Source organism: Numenius arquata, chromosome 18 (assembly GCF_964106895.1).
Source record: "Numenius arquata chromosome 18, bNumArq3.hap1.1, whole genome shotgun sequence".
Taxonomy (NCBI): domain Eukaryota; kingdom Metazoa; phylum Chordata; class Aves; order Charadriiformes; family Scolopacidae; genus Numenius; species Numenius arquata.
In genome coordinates this window covers 10,397,506-10,423,147 of record NC_133593.1, presented here as the reverse complement: position 1 = coordinate 10,423,147, position 25,642 = coordinate 10,397,506, and the positions used below count along the sequence as shown (strand labels likewise).

At 39.0% G+C, this 25,642-nt stretch overlaps 1 protein-coding gene across 1 annotated transcript in view; it reads right to left on the bottom strand.

The window, feature by feature from the left end:
* The window catches only part of USP32 (ubiquitin specific peptidase 32), a 60,454-nt gene that overhangs the window by 6,454 nt on the left and 28,358 nt on the right, over window positions 1-25,642 (bottom strand). The window contains exons 10-28 of the mRNA XM_074160897.1: window positions 24,689-24,772; window positions 21,351-21,412; window positions 21,123-21,225; window positions 19,172-19,364; window positions 17,817-17,992; window positions 16,905-17,045; window positions 13,501-13,618; window positions 10,205-10,359; window positions 9,406-9,487; window positions 7,760-7,834; window positions 7,016-7,154; window positions 6,643-6,748; window positions 5,846-6,019; window positions 5,154-5,328; window positions 4,353-4,504; window positions 3,522-3,633; window positions 2,764-2,975; window positions 1,155-1,339; window positions 483-569 (exon numbers count right to left, since the gene is read on the bottom strand). Of these exons, the coding sequence (XP_074016998.1) occupies window positions 483-569; window positions 1,155-1,339; window positions 2,764-2,975; window positions 3,522-3,633; window positions 4,353-4,504; window positions 5,154-5,328; window positions 5,846-6,019; window positions 6,643-6,748; window positions 7,016-7,154; window positions 7,760-7,834; window positions 9,406-9,487; window positions 10,205-10,359; window positions 13,501-13,618; window positions 16,905-17,045; window positions 17,817-17,992; window positions 19,172-19,364; window positions 21,123-21,225; window positions 21,351-21,412; window positions 24,689-24,772 (2,531 nt within the window). The remainder of the gene's footprint in view (window positions 1-482; window positions 570-1,154; window positions 1,340-2,763; window positions 2,976-3,521; window positions 3,634-4,352; window positions 4,505-5,153; window positions 5,329-5,845; window positions 6,020-6,642; window positions 6,749-7,015; window positions 7,155-7,759; window positions 7,835-9,405; window positions 9,488-10,204; window positions 10,360-13,500; window positions 13,619-16,904; window positions 17,046-17,816; window positions 17,993-19,171; window positions 19,365-21,122; window positions 21,226-21,350; window positions 21,413-24,688; window positions 24,773-25,642) is intronic.

Below are 25,642 nucleotides of genomic sequence, written 5' to 3'. Positions count from 1 at the left end.
GGGTCTGAAATTTTCATTAGCACCTCTTTGTTCAGGGAAAATTCCAAGTGTGCATCCAGGGGGAATTTCTTATTGTCCGCTTTAGTTCTTACCCTTCAAATGGCACAGGAACGAGCCAGGGTAGATGACTTGCATCTAAAAGTTCGAGTTTGTATGAAAACCCCCACAAATCATCCAAAAACGTACACATGTGCCTGCATTTATACATACACAGAATATTATAAGAGGTTAAGAAGTTTTTGACATTGTCATGTCTGTCTCCTGATTTCCAGTTTCTGTGTCAGCAGAGCTTTCAGCTCTCCAAGGCATAAAAGCTGTTCTACAGTGACCGTCTGCCACGTGAGGGCTTGGGTTCAATCAGATTCTGGATTCTTATTGTTTGATATTATCTCTGAAGTCTGAAACTTATCAAAAACGTGTTGCCATAAATTCCATTTCTGCTGGAGTGATTCCCTTCTTTAAATCTCAAAAGGACAATTTACCTGTACCACGGACACCACGCACAGGAGTTTCCATCCTTCTGAACCACCCTGAGGGTGAAGGGGTACTGATAGCCCATGCTGTCATCACTGCAACGGAAGAGAACGCACCATGAGACACGAGCACTCATTCAGACCACCAGCTACCTTCCTTCACTGTGCTTACTGTGGTTGTTTACTTTAAGAACCATGACAAAACCCCCCATCAGACCTATTATTTTGATTAGATCAAGCTATTTAAACAAGACCCACCTTTACATCGCCTAAATTTGTTGGATATAATAAATTTTCAATCACTGGATGAAACAGAATCAACCAATTAGCACAGAGCCAACCTTTAAATGCAGCTAGAAGGTAGATCGCGTTTAACTGTATTAAAAAGGACTAGAAGTTATTTTTAATTATTGCCATTATTAAATTGCCGGACTCTAAAACGACTTCTTACAAAAATAACCCACTAAATGGAATCTGCAGGCAGAAAGCATTTGCGGTAAAAGCGCACACAAAGTTGTTGACATTTGAGGCTTATTTATACATGAAAAAGCATATGTTCATTCAACAGAGGTATTATGAGAAATCAAAACGATAAAGATGAAGTTGAATAGAGTTTTAAATCTTGTAAGGAAGTCTACACCCCGGTTTTATGTCATTCAAGGGGTGAGATGCCAGCCTCACCAGTCCTGTGCATGGTTACTGGCTTCCTGGGGTGGGAGAGGGCTGGCCAGTCTGGAAACCTGGATCCACACCGCATCATACAGGTCTTTTTTCCGTGTATGAACCGTACAGGGAACAATTAGTGGCATTCCAAAAAGACTGGGACGATTCTTCTGAGATGAGAGAAAATACAGTTCTGTCCGCATCTGCATGTGTGAAACAAAAGAATGACTCAGATACAAGTATGCATTAACGCACGTTACCGTAATTACAGGATGCTGACCTTTGTTACTTATTTCAGGCTTTGGCAATTAAAATAAACCATTAATTCTATTAGAAGTACTCCATTTTGGCCATTTTCCAGTATTAAATGCTGTAAATTTTGATCACTGAAATTGCCTGAAAACTTTTTGCACTTTATGCTATTGTGGCAACATTACTCAGGCATTAAACCCCATCGGCACGAATCTGTATTTCAACCACGTACAATATTTGATATATCATATGACACATATTTCTTACTTTTCCCACCACATAGTAATACCGTAATGCAGACATGCACCTCATACCTGTCCCAAAATGACCTCTACACTAGGCAAACTTATGTTTGCTACAGAAAGAAAACCTTTATGTCTAAAGGAGGCACTACAGAGTCGTACACAACTTATTCCAGGAGGACAAACTAACCTTCGTGCTACATCTCCCATTTATAAGAAAGATTTAACGTGTTGACTTAATGACACTGAGGTACAGCAAGTGGCTACTCTATTGCATAAGTTTTATACAATTAACTCTTTCCATCGATAAGATTTTTGACAATGACAAGTGTGGATTCTTGGAATAGCTTCCACAAACCACTTTTCCTGGTTTTTAAACTGTACAACCAGCAGCTTCTAATGGCTCAAAAGCTTGATACCAATCACCTACGAGATTCTGCAAAACCTGGATCAGGGTAACAGCGATGACTGTGGTTAGTGGCCACTACTTGAGAGAATAAAGCAAAAAAGCCTCATGCACACACAGAGTGAAGAGGGGCGTTAAATGCTCTCCTGGCCCACATCCACCAGGCTCCAAACCATCAGACTCCACAGCCTGGACACGGTGCACACCAAATGTACGGTGATTTGAGGGGCTCAGTCACCAGCTTTGACATTTAGAGTTCAATGTAACTACAGATGCTTTTACAGAGCAGTTCACGCAAACAGAACGACCCAGGAACGTGCTATATCTCTTCACTCTGTTTCCGTATAAGAAATAAGGCTTTTCCACATAATGGAAAAGAAATGTATTTCTAGTAGCTCCTCTAATTAGAATTTTTTCTGCTCAAAGAAACTGGAACATTTAATCAGGGAGGCAGCGGACGCCCAAATGTGCATCTTGGCATTTAAGAACTGGGAAGCATGCCAGTACTAAAGGAAGAAAAATACACCAACATTAGACATTATGATTTAAATTTACAAGAGTTGTGTTTCTGTAGAACTTGGCGCTCGCTTAAGAGAGAAATGTATTCATGCTCCCGCTTCTTAAGAAATAAAGTTTAATTTATCATATGGACATTAAAAAATCCTCGCTGACTCTCTCTCAAAGTGGGTTACTTGAAGAATTTATAACAAATGCAGGCTCTACTAACCATTTTTCTGTGGACTGCGATTATGTACCCTGTGCATGGACTGTCGGAGAGCACTGGCACGTGACCGTTGAGAGTCCAGCTGGGAAGGGTACGCTCCGTCCCACATGGCACTACAGTATTTGGCATCCCGTTCGGGATGAGGGTTGGCTTAGGAAGGTCCCCGTTCATCATTATGTTGGGTGCTCCATTAGCTGACGGCCCAGTCGAGACCTCTGTAGACAGACAATTGCACTTTCAATTATCTACAGCAACCAGAACCGATCACGAGATTTTTATCCTTTCCAATCTGCTCAATGCATTTCATGAAATATCTTCTACTCTCCTTAAGACCAACATCCAACCTTTTTTTATTTGCCCACAACTTTGCAAAATCAGAGGATGCAACAGCAAGGAATGACAGAGATGTTTACAACCCGCATATGAAACCTCAAACAACAAAACCAAAACCCAACACCATGCTTCCAATCTTTCATGTGTCCTGCCTTAGAGCCAACCCACAAGTAATAAATATTTTGTGTATTTCTTGTGTCTTTAACTGAAATAAACCCTATCCTGGGCATCATTCCTAAAAGGACCACAGGCCATCAGTAGATGCTGAGACTGCTCACAGCTTCTCTATGGATCAGAACTCAACTTATTTGTCTTTAGTCCTCACTGTTTACTTATTACTAAGAAGTAAGGTTTTTCTCCTGAATTTCTCCAGTACCTAAGCATTGTGCATTTTAAATGAACAGGAAAATAAATATGTTTTCTTTTACCTGTCTGCACAGGACTTGATGCCGATGTAGGGGATCCTGGAATTGGTATTTCAAATGCACACAAAAACCCACTCACTGATAAACGGACTTTCTGGTTGTCTTGAGGAAAGTTCTTCATAAAAAAGGGAAAGTTAGTCAGACGTGTATATACTTCTGTCTGTGACTCCAAACATGCTCTGTTCTTCTGAAAACAGTGGATCTGTCAGCTCATCTCTCCCTCCCATCTACCTCCTTGCACCTTTCCAGAAGGTAAAAAAGAAGCCAACAAGCACATCCCAGCAGCAAGACCTGAGGGTTATTAATGGCTCTCTAAACAGACTGAGAGCACCCAGTTTTAATCGTATTCAATGACAACAAAAAAAATTATATATATACACATATACATACACAGTATATAGAACTAAACAAGTCATTACTTATGCCTCCAACGTCTTGACAGTGTTTAAACTCATCAGAGCACTCTAACTTGAGATTTATTACCTCAAGATGATTTTATCTTTTTTTTTTCCCCTAAAAATATCATTAGTAATCAATTCAATTAAACTTCTGCAAGCTTCTACTTCACTATTAATATTGTTTACAAGTGGTTTATTTTGGTTTGGTTTACGTTGATTTTAAATCTATTTAAAGCAAGCCAAATTACAGTTTAAGAACAAAAAAACCCCTGTAACTAAGCTGAGTTTTTTATCATACTTTTAGTTACATTATTTCACAGTTCTCGTAAGCAAAGCTTAATATCAAAAAGAATGAAGCAGTACTCCAACGTACACAAATAACCAACAAAAATACCGAGACTATGTTGAAGCAATGATTAATTCTTTTTCTTCTTACCTTTATATTGGAGCTATGAACTTCTGCAAGTAGAATCTGTTCCGGTTTCAGCCCACAGAGTTCACTTAACTGTTTTTTCAAGCCTGTGTACTTCTCATCCATGTTCAATCTCAGGCCATATCGAACTGGAGTAGTGCCATCTAATTTAATTACTTTAAAGGGGAAAAGAAACACACTGGTCAGCAAATCAGGAAAGTTTTAATAAGAATAATATACTACAGCTACTTACTTACTAGAAAGTATTTTTCCCCATTTGGAGACATGATTTTTCTTTTTTTTTTTTACCAGTCAATTTTCAAGGTTTGCAGACAAGTGTCAGAAAATCTCTTGCTGCATAAGCAGTAGAAAATGGTTTCAAAATTTGTTTCACTTTTTAATCATCTTTCCTTTTGCCTCTTTTCCAACAATACATGGGTCCTTCATAGTATAGCTCATGTCTTATACAGTATTTTCTGCCTGTACACTCCCCCCAGCCCTTCTCTTTGGCTCTAGGCAGATTTAGGACACACTCCACAACACATGGAACAGAAGGAAAGTTCCCAGAATCTCCATTTTATATGTTTCTGTACTAAGTCCTTTAGTTGAGACTGAAAATGGTCCATCTATACTCTGTTTTTAAAGATTTTATTTCAGTTTAATTGTATTCCAATGAATATTCTTGTACTCTATTATATTAAAATGGTTATACTATTTTAAAGTGTAAGTGCTAACACAAAATCCGGATATTTAATAGCTGTTCTACATATACAATTTTTATTTGAGCAATGACAAGCTTATAGGGGGTTAAACCCAACCACTCACCTGTAATTTCTAGGTGCATGTAGCTATCCATTGGCAAAGGCAAGGACAAAAAATTAAAAGGGTCAAATCTAACACTTATATGTCCACAAGTTTTACATTTTACTTGTGACTTCAGCTGCCCATGAAATAAATCTACAACAATGGATCTGTTTCTTCTCAGATGGTTTTCCCAGGCCTAAAACGAAGTACAAAAAAAACCAATACAGAGTTAGAAACTGAAGACTCCTTGCTTCAACCGCAGGAAGGAGGATATGCTGGAAGGCCTCCAAAGTTTCATTGGCCTATGGAAGTCAAATTATTTCCACAGAAGTTGTTTACCCATTGCAAATAAATAGGAAGTATTTAGCTTCAACCTGAGTAAAGAAAAGTTATTTTAATTAACAAAATAATCAAGGTATGACATCATTTAAAGTACTTCAGAAAGGATCATCAGATATCTTGAAAAACTGTGATACTCCATAATTCTGAGGAGCTGTTCAAAATGGTTGTGAAGTATCATCTTTATACCTTTATTATAATACTTAAAACTCATTTTCAGTTCAAAGGTGAACTTGGCTCCTTAAACCACAGATCTAACAAAAGTTCTAACAGATCGTACAGTCCTGGAGGAGTATTGCCACAGACAGTCTCATCAACAACTTGGCAGCTTAGTTCTATAAGGAAAAAAAAACCCCAACGAAACCATCCCGTACCTCTGCTGCTACTTCCCAGTCTGGCCGACCGTCACTGTCTTTCAGTTCAACATATGGCTTATCATGAACTCTGTTCAAATCCTCATGAAGACCATCCAAAAGAAAGGCCAGAAGCTCCTGTGAGTCTTGCTGTTGAAATCCATTAAATCTTGGAGCATATTTTGCTATTGTCCACTATGAAAAAAGAAGGAAAGTTATTTAATGTCACGTAACAAAAGTTGTAACAATAAATCAAAATATTGTAGACAAGAAGCATGCTGTCAATGAGCACAAATTCAATTGCCAAGGGTTAAAGGTAACCCCCCGTGCTTTCAGAACAAAAACCATTTGCAGGCAAATGCATAATCTTTTGACTCTAACAAGGACTATAAAAAGCCTCATCTTATACCAGAACCTCTGATTCATATCAAGTAACTCCTTTGACTTTACAGCCACTGAACCATAATTATATTCCACAGAAAACTGCTCAACCCTGGCCTCCACCAGATGTGCACCCTGCCCCTGCAGCCCCTTCCCCAGCACCTCCCCTGCATCCCTACCGGCGAGAAAGCAAATTCTGTGACCAGTTTGGAGTAAAATACATGATGACCAACTACCCAGGATACGGTCACTGGCTTCCCAGCCAACTTCTAACACATGAAATACATGCCCAAGTTTCCCTTTCTCCAGGGGAGATACTGATTTGAGTCCCAGAACCATAATAATACGGGTAACATCAGGAAAAAATGCATTGAAAGATTTCTGCTATTCAAAGAAACTCTTGCTTTCTACCTTTAAATAACACACCACAGACTTACCCGCAGCTTTAACGGTGCTATGTTCTTCTGAGTTCCACTCCACAACTCCTGCACCAAATCCCCATAGCACTTGGCCATGTGTCCTTTCATTCCTATTGGATTTGTCCTAGAAATCATAAAGTAATTAATACCATACTAAAATTTAAACAAAGTTCAAGTATGGGGCTGAACAAGGAAGTGCAAAGGCTTCTTGGTGAAGTGTTTCAAAAGAGGTTATACTTTCAATTACTTAAATCTAGTACCTGCTGTATAGCTGGTGGTTCACACCGAAGTTAAAAGGATTTATTCATACTGGCTGCTTCTGAAAGCTGACACTCATCTTAAAGAAACGTTACAGCATCTAAAGTGCCAGTGGTCTCAAACAGAAAATTACCTGTTAAGTTCATAAAGATGTCTTCCTGAGATGAAATAGCGCGTCAGAGGCTGTGTGTTACTGACACACTGGATGCTGGAGTTCATGAAGCACGTGTTCCCCAGATTGCTTAGTCCAGTAGCACCCTTCTCAGTAGGAACTGAGATGGAGAAAACAGAATTATACCAGTTGTGCAGTTGTGAAAAATTCAGAATGGTGTATCGGTGAAATTAAGAACACGACCTTTTCACAGTAACCAATTTAACCTGCTCCCAAATACGAGACTAGAGCTCGCACAGATGCGCCAGAACAACCTGTTCAAAACACCCGCTCTCTCAACTTCACTTCAGTTAACAGCAATTGAGGTATTTTATTGGATCTGATCCACCACAGACATCAGTACAATCCACACAGACTATTTGCAAGTAAATAATTATGGGACTGAAATTTATGGTACTGAAATTACTTCAATAAAACCTTAACTATTCCTTCCTTTAAAGAAATCCAAGATAATAAACACAAAATTCGGACTTTGCTATGAACCATTTGCTACTGCTGCATCTGAACATCTACAAATTTATCTGTCTGTACATCCCACCCTCCCACATTTCTAGCATCTAAGTTAGCAAAATAGAAAGAACAAGCAAAGCGGCACAGGCATAAAAGACCTCTGCCAATGTTATACTAAAAAGAATTGTTTCAACATAATAAGCCTCTTGGATTTTGCTTCTCATCATAACACAATTACTGTGCTGAAACACTTACCTTTGTGTCTGTCTATTTTACTGCTGTTCGCTATAAAAGACATCTCTTCTGGCCAGCTCATGTCTTTGTTTCGAACTAAAAAGAGATATGGTACAAGGGTTTTTTAAAATTGTTCATTACTTACTCCAGAAAGCTTATACAACTTGAAGAGGTTTCATTAAAATTCTGTTAACATTTAATTGATATTAGAAATTTGCTTGTTTATAGTTATTATTTTTGCTGGTTTTCATTTCAATGTTTCCAATCATTATGGGAAATCTTTCAAACACTGGCATCACTCCAACCATGCAAGTGACATCTTTAGAACGCATCCTTGAGATTTCTTTCCTGTTGGGTAACAAATTTTTCAGTACTTATTAATACTTAATAAGGACCCCCCAGCTCAAACAAATCTGTTCACTTCATGAGCAATCACTAATGTATATGATGAAAAATTCAAGCCTATTTCAAAATAGGGACAAATTACATGTATTTCAAGGTAAAGTGGGACAAAAAAATGGTAAGCTTTCTTAAACTGGCTTTACCACCAACTCCCCACAGGACTCCTGTTCAGCCTCTCTCTTGCACTGGCATCAGCCAAACAGCAAACTGGCTTGAGGGAGGGGGCTGGCTGAAAAGAGGGAGTTATTTTTCACACCGGTTTGTTTATTGAACTACAGCCTCGGGGCTCTGTTTCACCTGACACAGCAAGGTGCAGTCCCTCTCCCCTCTACTAATAAATTCCCATTTCTTCTCCTGTCTCTAGTGATTAATGCAGATACAGTGAACTTCATTGGCCACTCTGCCGATTTTAAATGGATTAAATGCAAACTGAGCCAAGAGGCAAAAAGGATGAGTCCATCTAACACAATGCAAGACCCAGGTTTCTACAGAGCCTCTGTGATGCAAGGACAAGAGTAGAGTGGATGAAGTACGTACACTTCTGTTTCTCTCGTTAAAAAAAATCAGCCAAAAAGGTCAACTTAGTTGAAAATTCAGTTGATCTGTGCACCCTGATACCTTTGAGAAAGGCTTAACATATTTGTGACTGAGCGCAGCGCCTAACGTGGCAGGAGGATGACACACAAGGGACAAACTGAAACAAGAAAGGCTGAGACTGTTTATGACGCCTTTTCACCACGACGAGAGTCAGTCCAGCAGGCAAGGTCAAACAGTTCTCTCCAGATGTGAAAATAAACGCCACTTGTGATGAAAATCTCAGAAATTAACCTGACATGGACCAAAACACGCAGTTTTCTTCCCCTTTTGCTTTGTGACTAAGAATGTGTCCAGGCAAATATCATAACCTGAACTCTTGGAAAATTAGTGAAAGAACAATCAGATAATGAAAAAGCCTCAGATGCCTCACACTGCTTCTGTTAAATCTCTGGTATTTTAGTTATTACTGTAGGGACAGTGGATTATTTGAAGATCTGGTATTTCTTCCTGTGTTTCTTTTAATATATACATATAGAGAGACAGACATCTATTTACACACACTCTTCCTTCTCCTTTTTAAAATAAATATATTTGGCAGTAGGCCTATATATTTGTGTAGCTCAGGCAATTAGAGAAATGGGTATTACATACCATTTATTAACCATATAGATACTCACATAAAACTATTCTTTTTTAGTGTGTAAACCAATTATAGGCCCTTTTCATACCTTCTATTACTAAATGCTGCTCATCTTGGATCTTAAGATACTCCAGTCTGTGATCTTCATCATCCAGCAAGGTAAGATAGTTCTGCAGGAGAAAAAATACTTCATATAGTTACCAATTCTAGATTTGAAATTCTCTGAGGATATTTTACTCTCAAAACAATTAAATTGAAACAGTATTAACAATTTCTTCCCAAAAATGAAAGCATCAGTTTCCTACCTACGTAAATTAAATACAGTAGCTCACTGATCTCCAGAAGCATCTAGTTCAGTGCTTTACATTTTATGGGGTATTTCTTTAAAATGAGAGAATTACATGCACCGAATGATTTGGAGGAATATATTCTGCTTGTTCACTGTGATTTGTTCACATACACTTTTGAAAAAGATCCTGGACGGCTGCTGGTTTCTCTGCCAACAGAAGCCTATGGCATCATAAAAGAACATATTTTTATTTCCATTTGAAACAGTTTCTATGAAATTTCATATCGAGCCTTTTAATAGGTCAATCAATTGCCAATTTTTAAATATATCACAGGATAATTTAACGTTTATCAGGCTACCAGGAAAACCAAAGGTAAGTTTTCTGGGTCATTAATACCAAAATCTAAACTTCACTGCTTGGTGTGCACAAAAAAACTCCAGTAAATACATGGCAAGAGTTTTCCAACCTGGGTGGCTCAATTGCAAAGAAACTTATGGCCACTATTTATTTTTTTTCTGTGCCTGTGTATTAAATAGTTTCTAGGAAAGGATAAGATACGAAATAGCTGATAAAAAAAGGAAGAAAGATCAACATTACCTCACTATTGTATAGCCAGAGGCGCATATCTTCTTCTTTTATACGTAGCCTCTGGGAGAGATATTCGTGTATCTCTTTAATTGTCTGCATTCGACTGAAGCAGCCCGTGTAAGCCAACACTCTTTTTAAAGGAGCGTTTGGTGAAGGTACGTTCCCTGGATTCACAATCATAAGAAAAGGGCAAAAGATAATGTATATACCCACGGCCAACCGAAATCAGATCAATGACAACTTACACACTACATACACTATAAGTACTTTTTGCGAAAAAAAGAAGTACACCCAAGTTCTACTCTTTTTGTTTATGGATAAAATAATGAGTCAGATTGAAAGCTTGTTGTTACTAATCCTTTGGGGACAATAAACTTGCTATCAAAAAGCAGATAAACTTACTTCCCTTCTTACCAAAACCTATTAGAAAATTGCTCCCCTAAGGTTCTCATAGGAAATACATTAGTAGTTTTAAAAGATTGGACTATTCTTTTTTTTCTCTTAAAGACAGAGTATCAGAGACAATGGTAAATTTCAAAATAAAATCCTTCAAAATTTCATGATAATTTTCTTTTTGAGAGCACAACAAAAATATCCGTCTGACTGTCTTGGAAGTATCATAACTTTGCTCTGGTTCTTCTACAGACATGAATGCTGCTCTGTGAAGATGAGATCAGTCTGGCAGTTTCACAATAAAACTACTCTAAATAACTGAATTCCTCAAAACTTATTCTGTGAAGGTGTCTAGGATTTTCACCAGAATTTCTCAACAATCTCATGTTTGCAACACGAACTTATTCCATCAGTCGAGACTGTTGCTGTTTTCGATAATAGGAGCTCAACTTTAAATCAAACATTTGCACAAGCTCAGTTTGAAAGAGATGAGACCAGCTTTACAGGCTTTATTTTTTGAGCTTCTGTAGTTGAAACTCAGGAAATTCCCCACTCCTCACAGAGACAGGTCTGAAACATATTCATGAAAAGCCTTTATTATATGGCCAGACCCAACCAGGCAACTGCATCACTTAAGTAACCAAAAGTGACATTGTTCTACTTTCACCGTCAAAAGATTAAAATAAAATAAACAGTACCATATGAAAAGATGCAATATTACATGCAATTTGACAAGGATGTAAAAATATACTGTAATCATCTTAGAAGTCAGCAAAGCATCAGTTTTGCTTCAGTATACCAAGCAAAGTACCCTTTTTTTTTTTTTTTTTTAAAAGAACACAATAAAGCATTTTCTGAGATTAGGGATCAGAGGATTAGTTGTAAGATTACAGCAAGAAAGCACATCTGAAAACTCAAAAAGATTAATAACTGATTGGACAAATAAATTAGTGCAGAGCAAAATAATTCCAAATCAAGATCAAATTTGGCACATCAGAAGATTCTCTTTATTTGAATTTGGGCGTTTTAGGATGTCCAAACAAAGCAGTTTCTGTTTTATTAGGTCAAGTAGGAAATATGAATTTGGGCAGCAGGCAGTTTCTGTAGCGGAACGGGATCAAGCAGGCAGCCACTATCTACATGCTCAGTTTGAGATTCTACCGAAGCAGTGAAAAATTGAGCATCTGCATGAAATTTTGAAACACGGGCCAACACCAGCAAGGCTGAAGGATTTGATTTTCAGTGGTCAGGTGAGCCCATTTCTGGACATTTGTTATTGTGGATGCACATGTGGATCTGTGTGTATCCAAACGCACACGCGTGTGAGCATCAGGTACTTCTTCAAACCTCTTGGGCGAGGCAAGTGTGCAACTGCGCACACAAACGGGGAACAAAACCTGCAACACTTTCCAGCTGAAACGTGAAGCTGCCATCTAAAGATTTTTCTTAGAGTCTATTACTTGTACAATCTTGTGGTGAGCATCACCGCCACAATTATGGCACGTATTTCAGTTGGATGTTCACATTTCCTGAAGTCTTTCCCAACTGCATCAAGTAACAGTCTTCAAATTCCATTAATTCAATCCTTTTCTAAAGAGTATGAAATAGTTTTGGCCGTTAAAATCTAGCTGCCCAAGTAACTCAGCACCAATGGCTGAACAATGATTGAATTGATCATATCACTGTACTATCAGATACACACCCCCAGAGTGTCAGAGTTGGAAGGGACCTCTAGAGATCATCTAGTCCAACTCCCAACAGATGCATCTATTGTATGGCTACAAAATTAACTCCCGACAGGATTAATGAGCCCTGCCCTTCTGAGCTGCTGAGTTTGAGCCGTGCTTACTTCTCACTTTCCGCTCCCTGCTCTATTTGCAGTAACTCTGCAACCGAACTGACTGCACTGAAAGGCCAAGTGCTGGATCCTGCCCTTGGGTCACACCAATCCCCTGCAGCGCTCCAGGCTTGGGGCAGAGTGGCTGGACCTGCCTGGCAGAAAAGGACCTGGGGGTGTTGGTCAACTGTCCGCTGAACATGAGCCAGCAGTGTGCCCAGGTGGCCAAGAAGACCACCAGCATTCTGGCCTGTGTCAGGAACAGCGTGGTGAGCAGGACTCGGGAGGCGACCGTCCCCCTGTACTGAGCACTGGTGAGACCCCACCTCGAGTGCTGTGTCCAGTTTTGGGCCCTTCACCACAAAAAAGACATTGAGGGGCTGAAGTGTGTTCAGAGAAAGGCAACAGAGCTGGTGAGGGATCTGGAGAATAGGTCTTATGAGGAGAGGCTGAGGAGTCTGGGGTTGTTCAGCCTGGAGAAAAGGAGGCTGAGGGGAGACCTTCTCGTTCTCTACAACTCCCTGAAAGGAGGGTGTAGAGAGGCAGGGATTGGTCTCTTCTCCCAAGTCACAGGCGATAGGACAAGAAGTAACGGCCTTAAGTTGCACCAGGAGAGGTTCAGATTGGATATTAGGAAAAATTTTCACAACGAAAGAGTTATTAAGCCTTGGAATGGGCTGCCCAGGGAAGTGGTTGAGGCACCATCCCTGAAAGTATTTAAAAGATGGGTAAACATAATGCTTAGGGACATGGTTTAGTGATGGCTTTTATCAGAGTTAGGTTGATGGTTGGACTAGATGATCTTAAAGGTCCCTTCCAACCTAGACAATTCTATGATTCTATGGAAACGCTCCCTCGCGCCTCTTTCTTCCAAGAGAAGAGAGGGGAAAAGCCTTGAAATCGTTACCGAACGCTGATTGCACCTCCCGGTTGATTAGCTGGTGTACAAGCAGAGGGGCAGCAAAGCTCCTACAGCTGCGGGTCTCGCTCTTAGAAACTGCGCGCTTGGGTTCTTGCTGCATTCTTAAGTTACCTCTAGGTAAATGCTGGGGAAACATTCTCAGGCTCATCATACCCATATTCACCCAGATGTTGGACTGCTGCGTGCGAGCGGCCGGCTGCTGCCTCAGGAAGAGCAGGTAGCGAGGGAATAACTCCAGCTCAGGCACGTTGGTTTTGCTGTTTTTGATCACCTAGTAAAGAGGGTGAAAACACATTTTAAGAGGCTGCTGTTCCAAACATGTAGGGAATCCCAATGGGAACGGGAATTAATGATTAAAGCAGATGGTTAAAAAAATAGAGTATGTTCTACTAGGAGACGAGAAATCCTCTGAACTTCTTATGCGGTCTTAGGCAAATATCCACAGGAATAATAATTTACTGATTTCTAAGCACTTTTGGAAGCTTATTAGTTGCAGATTGTCAAAAGCAAACACCTCCTTTAGTAGAGCATCCCTTCCTGTACAACACCATGGAAAGAACATTTTTATAACCCCTGAAACGTACGTGAATTTACAATGAACTCATTCATTCCGCTCAGTGTATACTTCAATATAAAGGTTTCACAACTGTTGAAAACACACACGTGCCAAATTAAACATTTGTTCCGAACTTTAGGATTGAATTAAAACTTTCATATTGGAAGAACAGACTGAAACTTATTTTTGTTGCATTTTGATGTTGACAGAAAAAAACTGAAATTACCCCAGAACATGACTTGCAGCTTTTGGGTCACTATTTCTGCAAAGATTTTGCTATCTAGATCTGCCCAAACGTAGACAAACATAAACAGCAGGAACGTTCGCTATTTTTGTGCCCATGTGAAGCAGAAGAAAACCAGCTTAAGCTGTGAGAAGCAATATAATACACTGAAGTGCCACGGGATTAAACTTCAGTTACAATAAAAACAATAGTGATGAAATGTTCTGAAAAGAAACAACATAATAGTCCCTGCTGCGGGGTGGGAACCCGGGACTGTAAGTGCCCGTATAAATGGTTGTGAGCAATCCAATGGTCTTCAAGAATTCAGGTGTTCAGATAACTAAGTGTCAAAATGACCGAAAAGTTAAAGTTCACACATACATTATTTATACTTTTTTTGCAGACAGAATACCCAAACTAAAGTTCTCTCATTCTGAATGTCAGTCTTTTTTTTCTAATGACCCTATCGCAAAAATCTCAAGCGCAGTAGTTTGTGCCGTGCATAAAGAGATGTGGCCTTTTCTGGCTCATGAAAGGTGTTTGTTTCCATGGAGAAGGTGTGGGAGGAGGGTAACAGGAGCCAGTGATTTTTCACTGTAGAATAATTGCCCGTACAACGGCTAACAGATCAAATCCTCAAAAATCATACAGCTAATTCTCCCCCGTTTGTGACACCGAATATTTGTGACACCAACCACCTAACCTCTATTGCTACCATCCAAAAAAATCCCCTCACTTCCTTTTTTTTTTTTAAGTGTAGCTCCTCTAGGAGACCACCTGACACACAATAACCCAAACACTATATGGAATAAATACACTCAACAGAAACTCAAGAAAGTTTCCAGTGCCTCTGAGTGAATAGACCAAATTGCTTCAATTTTTCTTGCCTCTAACATCAGCCTACCTTTTATATAAATTCAATATTAATAATTCAAGTCATGCCAGCTTTAGCTCCAAATGATTATGACCTGTTAATCGTTTTGCAATATCACACCCAGAGAAACAGAGAGAAAGCTCAATAGATTGTGAGTAAATGATATGATTCAACAATGGCTGTTGCTATATAATTACTGCTTCTCTTTCAGAAATACTGTTGCTGTTTTAACTGCAACCAAAAATAATATCTCATTGGGATAACACAGACTCATTATTAGTTCACTTATTCAATTCCATTTAGTATATGGCACTTTCACATTTGAAAATTACATTCTGCAATACATGCTGCATTGTGCCCAGAATTAATTTTCAATTAAAGTTATTACAGTTTTAATATAGAAAACACTAGTGTTAACTACAAAAAGTCAATTTCAGTTCTTCAAGTTTTTTTTCCTGTTTTTTAACAAAACTTTTATGTGAACAAGTACAAAACCACCTTATCTTTGATAGGCTCGTGCTAATTAGTTAATTTTATTACAAGGCTTCAAGTGACTACAGACAATTAAATAGTTGTTGATATAAGAACGCAGTATCACCCATTTGTAAATATATTTTTTATCACACAATGGAGACACTTATGTTAACTCTTTGTAAAATGATTTCATATTTTTTTGTGATTCATTGGCTTTTCTGCTTAGTGTCAATGTAAGAAATGTCAAAATTCACTACATACAAATTATTTGCTGACAAATGAGCATTCCATAAGTTTGGAGGAGCGTTACTGCTTTTGTGCTGAAGAATGAGAACAACCATCACGTGCCTCACCAGTAAGACTTTCAGTTATGCATTAGAAAAAAAGAAAGGTAATTATCACAATACAAGAAGAATAATGACACAAAAGAACTATTTATTTTGAATACGTGATCTTCTCAAAATAAAAACTGGTATTTACCCATCCATGATAGGTAATACCTGCAACAAAAATCAAATCTGAAGAATTAAACAAAGAAGAGCCCAATGGGCTGAGCGGATCAGGTGAGGTTACTGGTCCCTGCTTTTAGCACTGCACGTGGTTAACCAGAATCACCCTGATTCACCTTAGACAGTAGACGCCAACTCAGTTTTAGCACCTGTTTCTTGAGGAATTGGTTATGATAAATGCTTTAGTGAAAAACCTTTGACTAGAAGCTGAACAACGTAACCAGTTGGGGCAGTATCACACACCAAAAGCTGTTACGCTCATATGTGAATTCTTTTCAGTAATACCCACTCCTGCAGCTACACCTCAGAAGTGCTTCTGTGCAACCATTTTCACAAAGAATAGTCTTTGCCTGTTTTCTTTAATGGGATCACCTGTTGCTTTTAAGATCTTCACAGAATCTTGCATGTTGTGTTTTCTATGACACTGAACTCAAAGGACAGCAACTGTTACCTTCCCCCCACATCGTTAAATTGTAAGAGAGAAGAAATGCATTTTCAAACCTGCAGGTGTCCCAGTTTTAAATTTATTGGTTTTGCAGACCAGCTGAAAATTTATCTTAGCTTTGAAAGATGAGTGTTCTGATGCCAAGTCTTTTAAACTGATCTCTAGTTTACTTTTGTCTGCTTTAGCAATTATGGTCAGTTGAGCAGCACTTCTGCCCTGCTGCAATATCTCCTGGGCTTTGTGCTCCAAACCTCGTGGTAAATATCTACAACTTTCTATCCGTGTCCATTTTTGAGGCTGCTTTTTCCCAGCTTGCTCTTCAAGACTCTTCATTTACACTATCTATTTTGGATGACATGGGAGATGATGACCATAAAAGATTACCTTGTGCACCTGGCAGAAGCTTGGACCCATTGGGTTGTTTATATTATCTGGGTGATTATGGCAAGTAAACAGTGTCTATAATCACAACTTACCGGCCTGGGCAAGGAGAGATTTGCTCCATACCAATGGTAAAGTGCTCTCCAAACTGGTTCTGGTACCATTATGTAGTCCTTTCCTTCAACCAACTGTGGAGATCGCTTCAATCTTCCACCCTCCATTGTTAATGATGCAGCCTTGAAACAAATAGGGATTTTGTCAAATCTCAAATGGAATAGTATATAGCTAACACAATTTTAGTGCATGAACACAGAACACTTTTTAATTATTAAAAAACTTTTAAGTAGCAAGTAGCAACTGCTTTTCATACTGAAAAAATGGTATTTAAATGTAACAATAATTAATGCTCAAGTTTGACTACTTACTATTGCTCTAAAAGGCTGTCCAATATCAAATTTGTGTTACATTTCTCTCGTGTCGCCTACTCCAACAACTTCAGATACTGCTTTGAGAAATCCAATCTAATCTCATTATTGACGGTGCTTTAAAACACATCTGTATTTTACGTTTTGTTTGCATGAATACTGGAAAAACTGTCAGGTTTGGTTTACTATTTCATTAACTATTTTCTGGTTTTATGCAATAGCAATAAACTCATATTTAGATTGAAAACACTGAATAAAAGTGTTTCATTATTAAAATATTTTAGAGATAATGCTGAAAGTTGTGTTTTCATAAGTGCCTTTTTCATTCATAAGGTTTGTGAAGCTGTTTAAGAACATTTTGAATGTTTCTCTTCTCACAAAACACTCAATAGTAGCCTTAGAAACAGAACACAATTTTTCTCCTCTTAAAATAAGAGTAAGAAACCCAAATTCTGTTATATGACAGAGCAGTGTTAATTTAGAATTACGACACTTGCTGAAAAACCCAAACACATAAAAAGCTGTGATAAAAGTACACTAAAAAGATACTTTCCTGCATTCACATGACTCGGATGCACTTACCTTCACTGGCTCTTGTGTTACGAGGGGTTGGTTATCAATAGCTCCTGGTTTCTGAGGATTCAGTTGTAGCAAAGTGTTCCCGTTGGTTCCAAGGAAACACTGGTTATTATTGTCAGAAGTGTTATGCTGCCTGGCAAAGCACACATCAGCCCCTGGTGTGCCAGGGTAAAGAGAATCTGTAACAGAACACAAGAAAAAAAATAAATTTCTATTTCAGTTCATGAGTCTATAACATAAATAAAACAGTTAAACTGTTGTATTATCTTTTTTTTTTGTTGTTCTTAACAAAGGCTGTTGAAGAAGTTTGCTGCCCTTCATACTTCAGTACAACATGCAACTCTTCCAAACTCAAGTGACAAATCTACTAGTGCTCTCAGAAAAGGTAAAGCGGATCTATGAGATCCAAAAACCAGATACTTACACAAATACTGCTCTGAAAACAGCCTAACCAGGTTGGTGTGAGCAAATGTATTTGGCATTTGCTGTTGTCTGGATGTTTGAATGTCAAACTCCTGAAAATCTTACATAAAAACCCGAATACATATGCAATAATGCCTTGGTTTTATTTCTTCCTCTTGAATCAGCACGTAATTTTATTCTCATAGAACCTCCTTTTGCTGTGCAGAACACTAAATCTAAATCTCAGATTAGAAAAAAGAAAGAACCTTTATCTAAAACGTGTCTCCCTTCCTGCCCTTCCTCTATTCCCCAACCTCCACCCTAAAAATGATCACAGTAATTTATCTACTTCAAATTGAAGTTACATTTTTAAGATACAGATATTAAAATATCAGATGCAACATTCAGCTGTCTTATAATGAAAAAAAAAAAACCCAAAATCTCAAATTTTCACAAGATAACTGAAAGTCATCACTAAAAGCTCTCCTTCTTTCGCAAAGATGGCTCCTCGAATCTGCACAAAATCATTTAGGTCACATGCCCTGTAAAACTTTAAGTCTGCTTTTCCTGCTTCTTTCCTCTTTGTAGGAGCTGAGGTCACCTCATTGCAAGAGACAGTCCGATACCAACGAGGTATGAGCTAGAAACACTTCCATGTAAAGAGAGGAAAAAAAAAAAAATCCACTCAGAAAATAAATGATAGGACAAAAACTATCTTGAACACAATTCTGGAAATTAATCATAGCGCAAAAGATGAATTGCTGTTTAAACAAGACTGCTTCCTGCTTATCCACCACAGACTAAAAAAATCCTAGTAATTCACCGACGTCCACCCGTAGATCACTTCTGCAATCTAAACTCCGTTATCTTTCCGCCTGGAGGAATCCATGCAGTATGTGGTTTTCTCAAAACCTGTTCTACATTAAACCTCCAAGGAAATAAGATGTTGTGCTTACTGCTGCTAGTAGTCTCTGAGGCTTCTGATGCAGTAGAAATATTATCTGAAAACTTTTCTTCTGTGGCACTGAAGTAATTAAGACCTCCCATTTTGTCTTCTCCCTGTTCTGAAGTATTGGCTGCCGCAGCTACGAGTGAATTCTTACCTCCACTCAAGACAGATGAAGGCTCTATCACAACAGGGTTTGCATCCTAAAATTGGTAGGCAAGTAGAAAAGTTCATTATAAGCCAATACCAAAGACGTTTAGCATCAGCCAAATCAATCACCAGAACTCACAGCTGTGGGGCAACTTTTGCATATCACAACAAGCTTTATAGAAAAAAAATTATATATACTTCTACATCTACTGATCAAAAATCTGCAGAAACAGTCAGAATTGTTAAACCAATCGAATAAACTCTTCTGCACAGTATAAAACTGAAATACCAGAATTTTCTCTATCTACATACATAAAAAGACAACCATTTTAGACAGCTATAATTACAGACTACAAATATTTGAGGATTTGGTCTTGTTGAATTTCATACGGTTTAATGAGAAGAGCAAGCACAAGAACAACAAAAAACCCACCATTCTTTCCCCAAACCTGCAACATTTTATTCTTCTCTAGCTTTGTTTTGAAACAAAGTTGTTTTTTGTTTTTTTTTTTTTTTCCTTTGGAGAAGCAGCATCGCAAAGGCAACCTGGCTCATGCTTGGGCAAGGTAAAGGTGGAAAAATAAATGTGCATCCCCACCAAAAGCATCACTTGCCTGCCCAGTACAGACAAGATGTAAGAAAAATGCTACCCAATTTACAGCACCAGCCCCAACACCAGCAATGAATGAGAAAACAGAAGAAAAAGGGAATTGACTGACCCTTCGAGAGGAAAAAAGAAAATCCATGCAATGAACCACACTATAACAACACTGGAAAAAGGGTTATTTCCTTTTATCTTGTCCCCTTTTTACCACATCACTAAACACAATATCTTGTCAAATAACAAAACTGTGCAGTAAAGCTAAAAGTATAAAAATAAGACAAAAATGTATGCTGGAATTACAGCAATCATTTCTAGATTTTCTCAGAAATTCTGAGTGTCCTTTTTGCTGGGGGCAGACAGCGAGTAACGGCCCCGTGCTGTTGTGTGAAGGACTAGGTATGAAACCACGCGCCCATCTGAGGACTTGTACCAGGACAAGGACCAAATTACCCTGTATTTCAGGCGTTTAAGTCATCATTTGTCCAATTCATTGTGCACAAAGAATGACTGTAATTACACTGTTAGTTAATGCATGCATTGCAGTTTTTTTTTTCTATTTATACAACTCAAATACTTACATATTACTTATCACTATATAAAACTTTTGAGAAATACTTTCTTTCACTTGTGTGAAATCTCCACCTCAATTAAATTTTATTAAATACGCTTTCTTTTCTAAACTTCATAGTGATGCTTTAACTTGAATATTTTAGTTGGAGGGTAGGAAAGAGCACCCTGTATCTATAAGGTTTGGGTAGGACTCCTTTGATCACCATCAGGTTCTGCACTACTTTTCACCATTGTCTATAAATCAAATTATACCAATTCCCTCCTTTATTTGTCCAGAAAATGCACAGTGTGTATTCACAGCCCAAGCGAAGACAAAACCAAAAGAGGTAGCTTTAGTATCAAAGACTTAAAGGAAGTACTATTGTGAGAGTATGTTTTTATTCCAAAAAATATTTTGACATGCAGGAATGATGAAACGAAGCACAGAAAGAGGTGACAGTTTAATGAAGTTATAGTGAAAAGCTCCCCGTGTGTCAATGATTCAGCAAAACGATTATTTTCCTCTGAGAGACGGGAGATGCTTAATTTCAAGCATTATTGGTTAAGCAGTCATTTGCTCCACGCTCTTTTTTTTTTATTAGCACATTCACAAATACAAAGAAATCACTTATTCAGTGTACAGCATTGTTATACTTACGTATTTGACATATTCTTTCCACTGGTGCCACCATGGCATAGCAATAAGAAACCAGTTGTGCCCTGGCTGAAGGCCGTACCTGCTTTCCCTTTCTAACCAGCCTCTGCACACAAAGAGTGAACAACACGAAGTATTAGTCGGAACAGGAAAATTATGGCCCTTCTTTTGAAAATTAGAATTTAAAGGTGATCCTGAACTCCATTTTAAGATTCTGAGCAAAACACGCACCTAATAATCTGTCCTTCCTCTTCTGGGGTGGCGGGTCGTAGCCCCAAAACTATATGACACACCTGGAAAAAGAAAGTCATTCTTATTAACAACTACACCTCTGTGCAACAAGCATTAGGTGAAACAAAGAAAAGAACAACTCTAATGGGACTTTTCAGAAAATTCTTTTTAATTATGTAGCAAGATGACCTAAAATTGAACAAATCACCAAAAAAAAGAAGCATTTTGAGCTATGAGATCCACAATCTGTTCCCACTGTTAAGACAAAAATACCAAGACTGTTAAATGCCCCAAGACAAATTAAGGTGAACAGAAAACAAATTTTCATTATTTTCATGGCTGACACACACGCTATGAAAGATGACACGGGTCGGATACACAAAGTGTTAAGCTGTCTGTATGTACTGGAGAGAGGGAATGAGGAACTGGGAGAATGAAAGCTGCTGGAAGAATAAGATAAAAGTTAGGGGGAAAAAATGGAAAGGGGAAAAATGGGGAGAAGTGGTTCTATAAAGGACTGAAAGGAAAACAAGCACGTGAAAAGGCTGAGGGAGAGGTTTACATGAGTCCAACCAACCAGTCACCACCGCAAATGCGGTGACTCTTAAAATTGTAGAATGTCCGATTTTAAAAATTTTTTTCTTTTTTAAACAAACGCAGAAGAAAAAGGCACCATCCCTGAGAAGGACACTCTGTTTGGGTGGGGTTTTATTCTGAGTACAAGCCGCAGTCCCAGATGGTTAATACTGTGCTCTCTTCCTCGTAAAGCGCCCCCGGGCTGGCTGCGGCGATGTCCTGGCTGGTTCCCCAGCAGGTCCCATCCCAGGGCGTGCGGCAGCAGGAGGCGACTCTGCGGGAGCCTCAGTTTCCAGTGCAGGGAGGAGGCGCAGCCATCGTCTCTCCCAGACGGTTTTCAAATTGGTTGCCACTCATAACATGATTTATCGTCTTTTCCTTGTGTCTCTTTTGAGGCTATCAATTTGCATCTCAGCTGGAGATTTCTAATGACTGGTGAGATATCTTATTTAAATTTATATTACAGTGTGAGAGACCGTTTCACATTCTGAATAAAACAAAGGCCATTAGCTGCTGGGAAAGCAACAGATTTTCCAGCACACACATCACAGCTGGCTCTGGTGCTTCTTTTTAAACTCATGTAATACTGTGCGAGTATCAGATTCCTCATATAAACTAACCCGGCTGCAAATAAACCAACCTATTTGTTGTGAAGCTTCCCAAGGCGCTCCACTCAGACCACTTAGCTTTTCTGGCTGCAGATGAGACACACAAGCTCAAGACAGTTCAAATAAATGCCCAGACAAATCAATGGCAGACCCTGTCCTGCGCGAGGAGGCTGCTGAGCCTGCAGCACGAGATGAGGGCGCCTCGCGTGATAAAGTTATCAAAGGAAATAAAAATCTGAAATGAAAACGTAGCAACCTGGGCTGCATGAAAAGAAGCGTGGCCAGCAGGGTGAGGGGAGGGATTCTGCCCCTCTACTCTGCTCTGGTGAGACCCCACCTGGAGCACTGTGTCCAGCTTTGGAGTCCTCAACACAGGAAGGACACGGACCTGTTGGAACAGGTCCGGAGGAGGCTACGAAAATCATCAGATGGCTGGAGCACCTCTATGACGAGGACAGGCTGAGAGAGCTGGGGTTGTTCAGCCTGGAGAACAGAAGGCTCTGGGGAGACCTTATAGCGGCCTTCCAGTACCTGAAGGGGGCTACAGGAGAGATGGAGAGGGACTCTTTATGAGGGAATGTAGTGATAGGACAAGGGGTAACGGTTTTAAATTGGAAGAGGGGGGATTTGGATTCGGTATTAGGAAGAAATTCTTTGCTGCAAGGGTGGTGAGACCCTGGCCCAGGTTGCCCAGAGAAGCTGTGGCTGCCCCATCCCTGGAGGGGTTCAAGGCCAGGCTGGATGGGGCTTTGAGCAACCTGGTCTGGTGGGAGGTGTCCCTGCCCAGGGCAGGGGGCTGGAACTAGATGACCTTTAAGGTCCCTTCCAACTCTAACTATTCTATGATTCTAACTCTTGTCAGGAGAAAAAAAATGTTGTGAATAAGACTTCCAACAAGCAACGTGTAACAACTGAGATGTGGAATCAGCATCAAGACCAATTTATCAAATGTTCATTCATTTCACCTCAATATTGCAGAGATATTTGTTAATCAATATTAAGTTATGACAGGGTATTTGATGCTAGACAGTCCAAAAATAAAGACAGCCCTTCTTGAGAAAGTTACATACAATGTAAGCAAAACCTGACGCAGTCAGAGGTAAGAAGAATTTGCAGAACTTTTTGATTTTACTCTTTTCAGCTGTGGTGTAGCTGATGGCCTCAGAATGCTCCCACTCTGTCCCCACGCAGTCTTTGGAAAAGTACAGTTCAAAATACAATTTATAAAGTAGTCAAGGGTCACAAGCAGGAAAATCAGCAGTACGCTATTCAGGCAGCCTCTCACAACAATTAGTTATTTTTTAAAAAAAAAAAAAAAACACACGGCTTCTTTCTGATGAAATATTTTTCTGCTACAATGTGACCCTGTAGCTGCTTAAGCTTCACTCATGAAGATGAGCCCTCCCTGGAAGAGCTGAGGCTGTCACACAGGGCTGGAGGTGAATACTAAATTAGGGCAAATCTTCACGGCTTCATTAGGATTATTATTATTTAAACTCAGCCTCTATGAAAAATGGGTAAGGAACAAACTGCAGTGAATGAAAATATTCTTTGGGGGTTATTTTCTCTACAAAGTGAACATGACTGTTTTAAGGATTTATAAAAATCCAATTCAAGCTCAATTAAAACCAAATTCAGTACACACTTGATCCTCAGGTTCTGCAACACAACAGTGATAGGATATGACAGCTTTCGAGGAGCTGCATGAAGAAAAGCAATGAAAGGTTCCTCAGATGGCCTTAGCAGAAAACGTAAAAGGGAAGTGGTTGTAAGGGGTTAGCAAAAGCTTTTCTCATTTCCTGTGTCGCTTTCTTGGCAAAGATTTGCAAGAACAGAATGTTTAAGAACACAGACGTTTTCTAATGGAAAATATAAATGCTGATACACTTGAAAGTTCTTTTCATTTTACAAACAGTACACTACGTTCACTTTAACAAATTGTGCTTTAGGCAGCTCCATACACTGAAAAGAATAATAATCAAATAGAGAATCATTCCCTCAAGGTAATGCATAATCGCAAAACCACGTAACTTACTGCAATAGACACAACCGTAAGGATGTTGACACAAATGCTGATGCTGCATTTCATGGCCATGTAAAAAGCTCATGAGTTAATTACTATAATTTATACGTTTAAATTTCCTCTAAACATACCTGAAAAAGTAGATTTAAAAATTCATTGGCAAGTGCACTCTTCACGCTCCATATCTGATAGTCCTCCAGAGTGAGGTGTCCAAGCTTAAAGGGGGAAGGAAAAAACATCAAACCATTAACCTATTTCTATTAAAATGCTCATTAAATGTGTCATACAAGGCATGGCAAAGACAGTGATTTGATAAAAATTAGCACCTGCCACCCTGATAATAAAATTTGATCCAACGAAAGAAGAAAAATTTAGTTTTAGTATAACATATGCAACCTAAAGAACCAAAAAGCTTTGTGTGTACAGCAGATGAACTGTGCCCAGGAGTAAGCTTTGCTCCCGCTCTCCATCGCTCGGGTTCAGTATTGATGCTCAACTGCAGCACTCATACCTCCTCAAACCATGAACCAGCAGCAGTATGTGACTGGTCAGGGCAAGCACTTTGTAAGAAACAAAACAAGACTGAGATCATCTACGACTCAGATCATTCAAATAAGCTCTGCACATACTTGTGTCCATTCAGAAACCCACCATCTTCCTCTCTGGGTTGGGAAAAACTATTTTGGATCATCAAGTTCTTATGACTTTCCCTTACAACACAAGTCCTATTAATTCTGAATCACCTGCAAAGTCACAGTAGTGTAACACTGCCCAGTGTCAGAGGACATCCTGATTTTCAACAATTCAGGGAGAGGATCAATCTGAATTTTTTATATTGTAATATAATTCAGAGCCATTTTTCCAGCAGTGGCAGTTACTCCACCTCTTCTTACAGACCATTTTCTCCAGAGTTCACACAGGTCAAAGCCAACAGATGAAGAGAGGTTAAGTAATTTATGTAATTACTGCACCATCAGCTCTTTCCAGCACTACATTCATGATGCAACTATGAAAGTCTTCTGCTTTAACTCTTTGTAGAAACAAGACTGCTGTACACTTGGTTATAAACTACTCTTTTAAAAAGC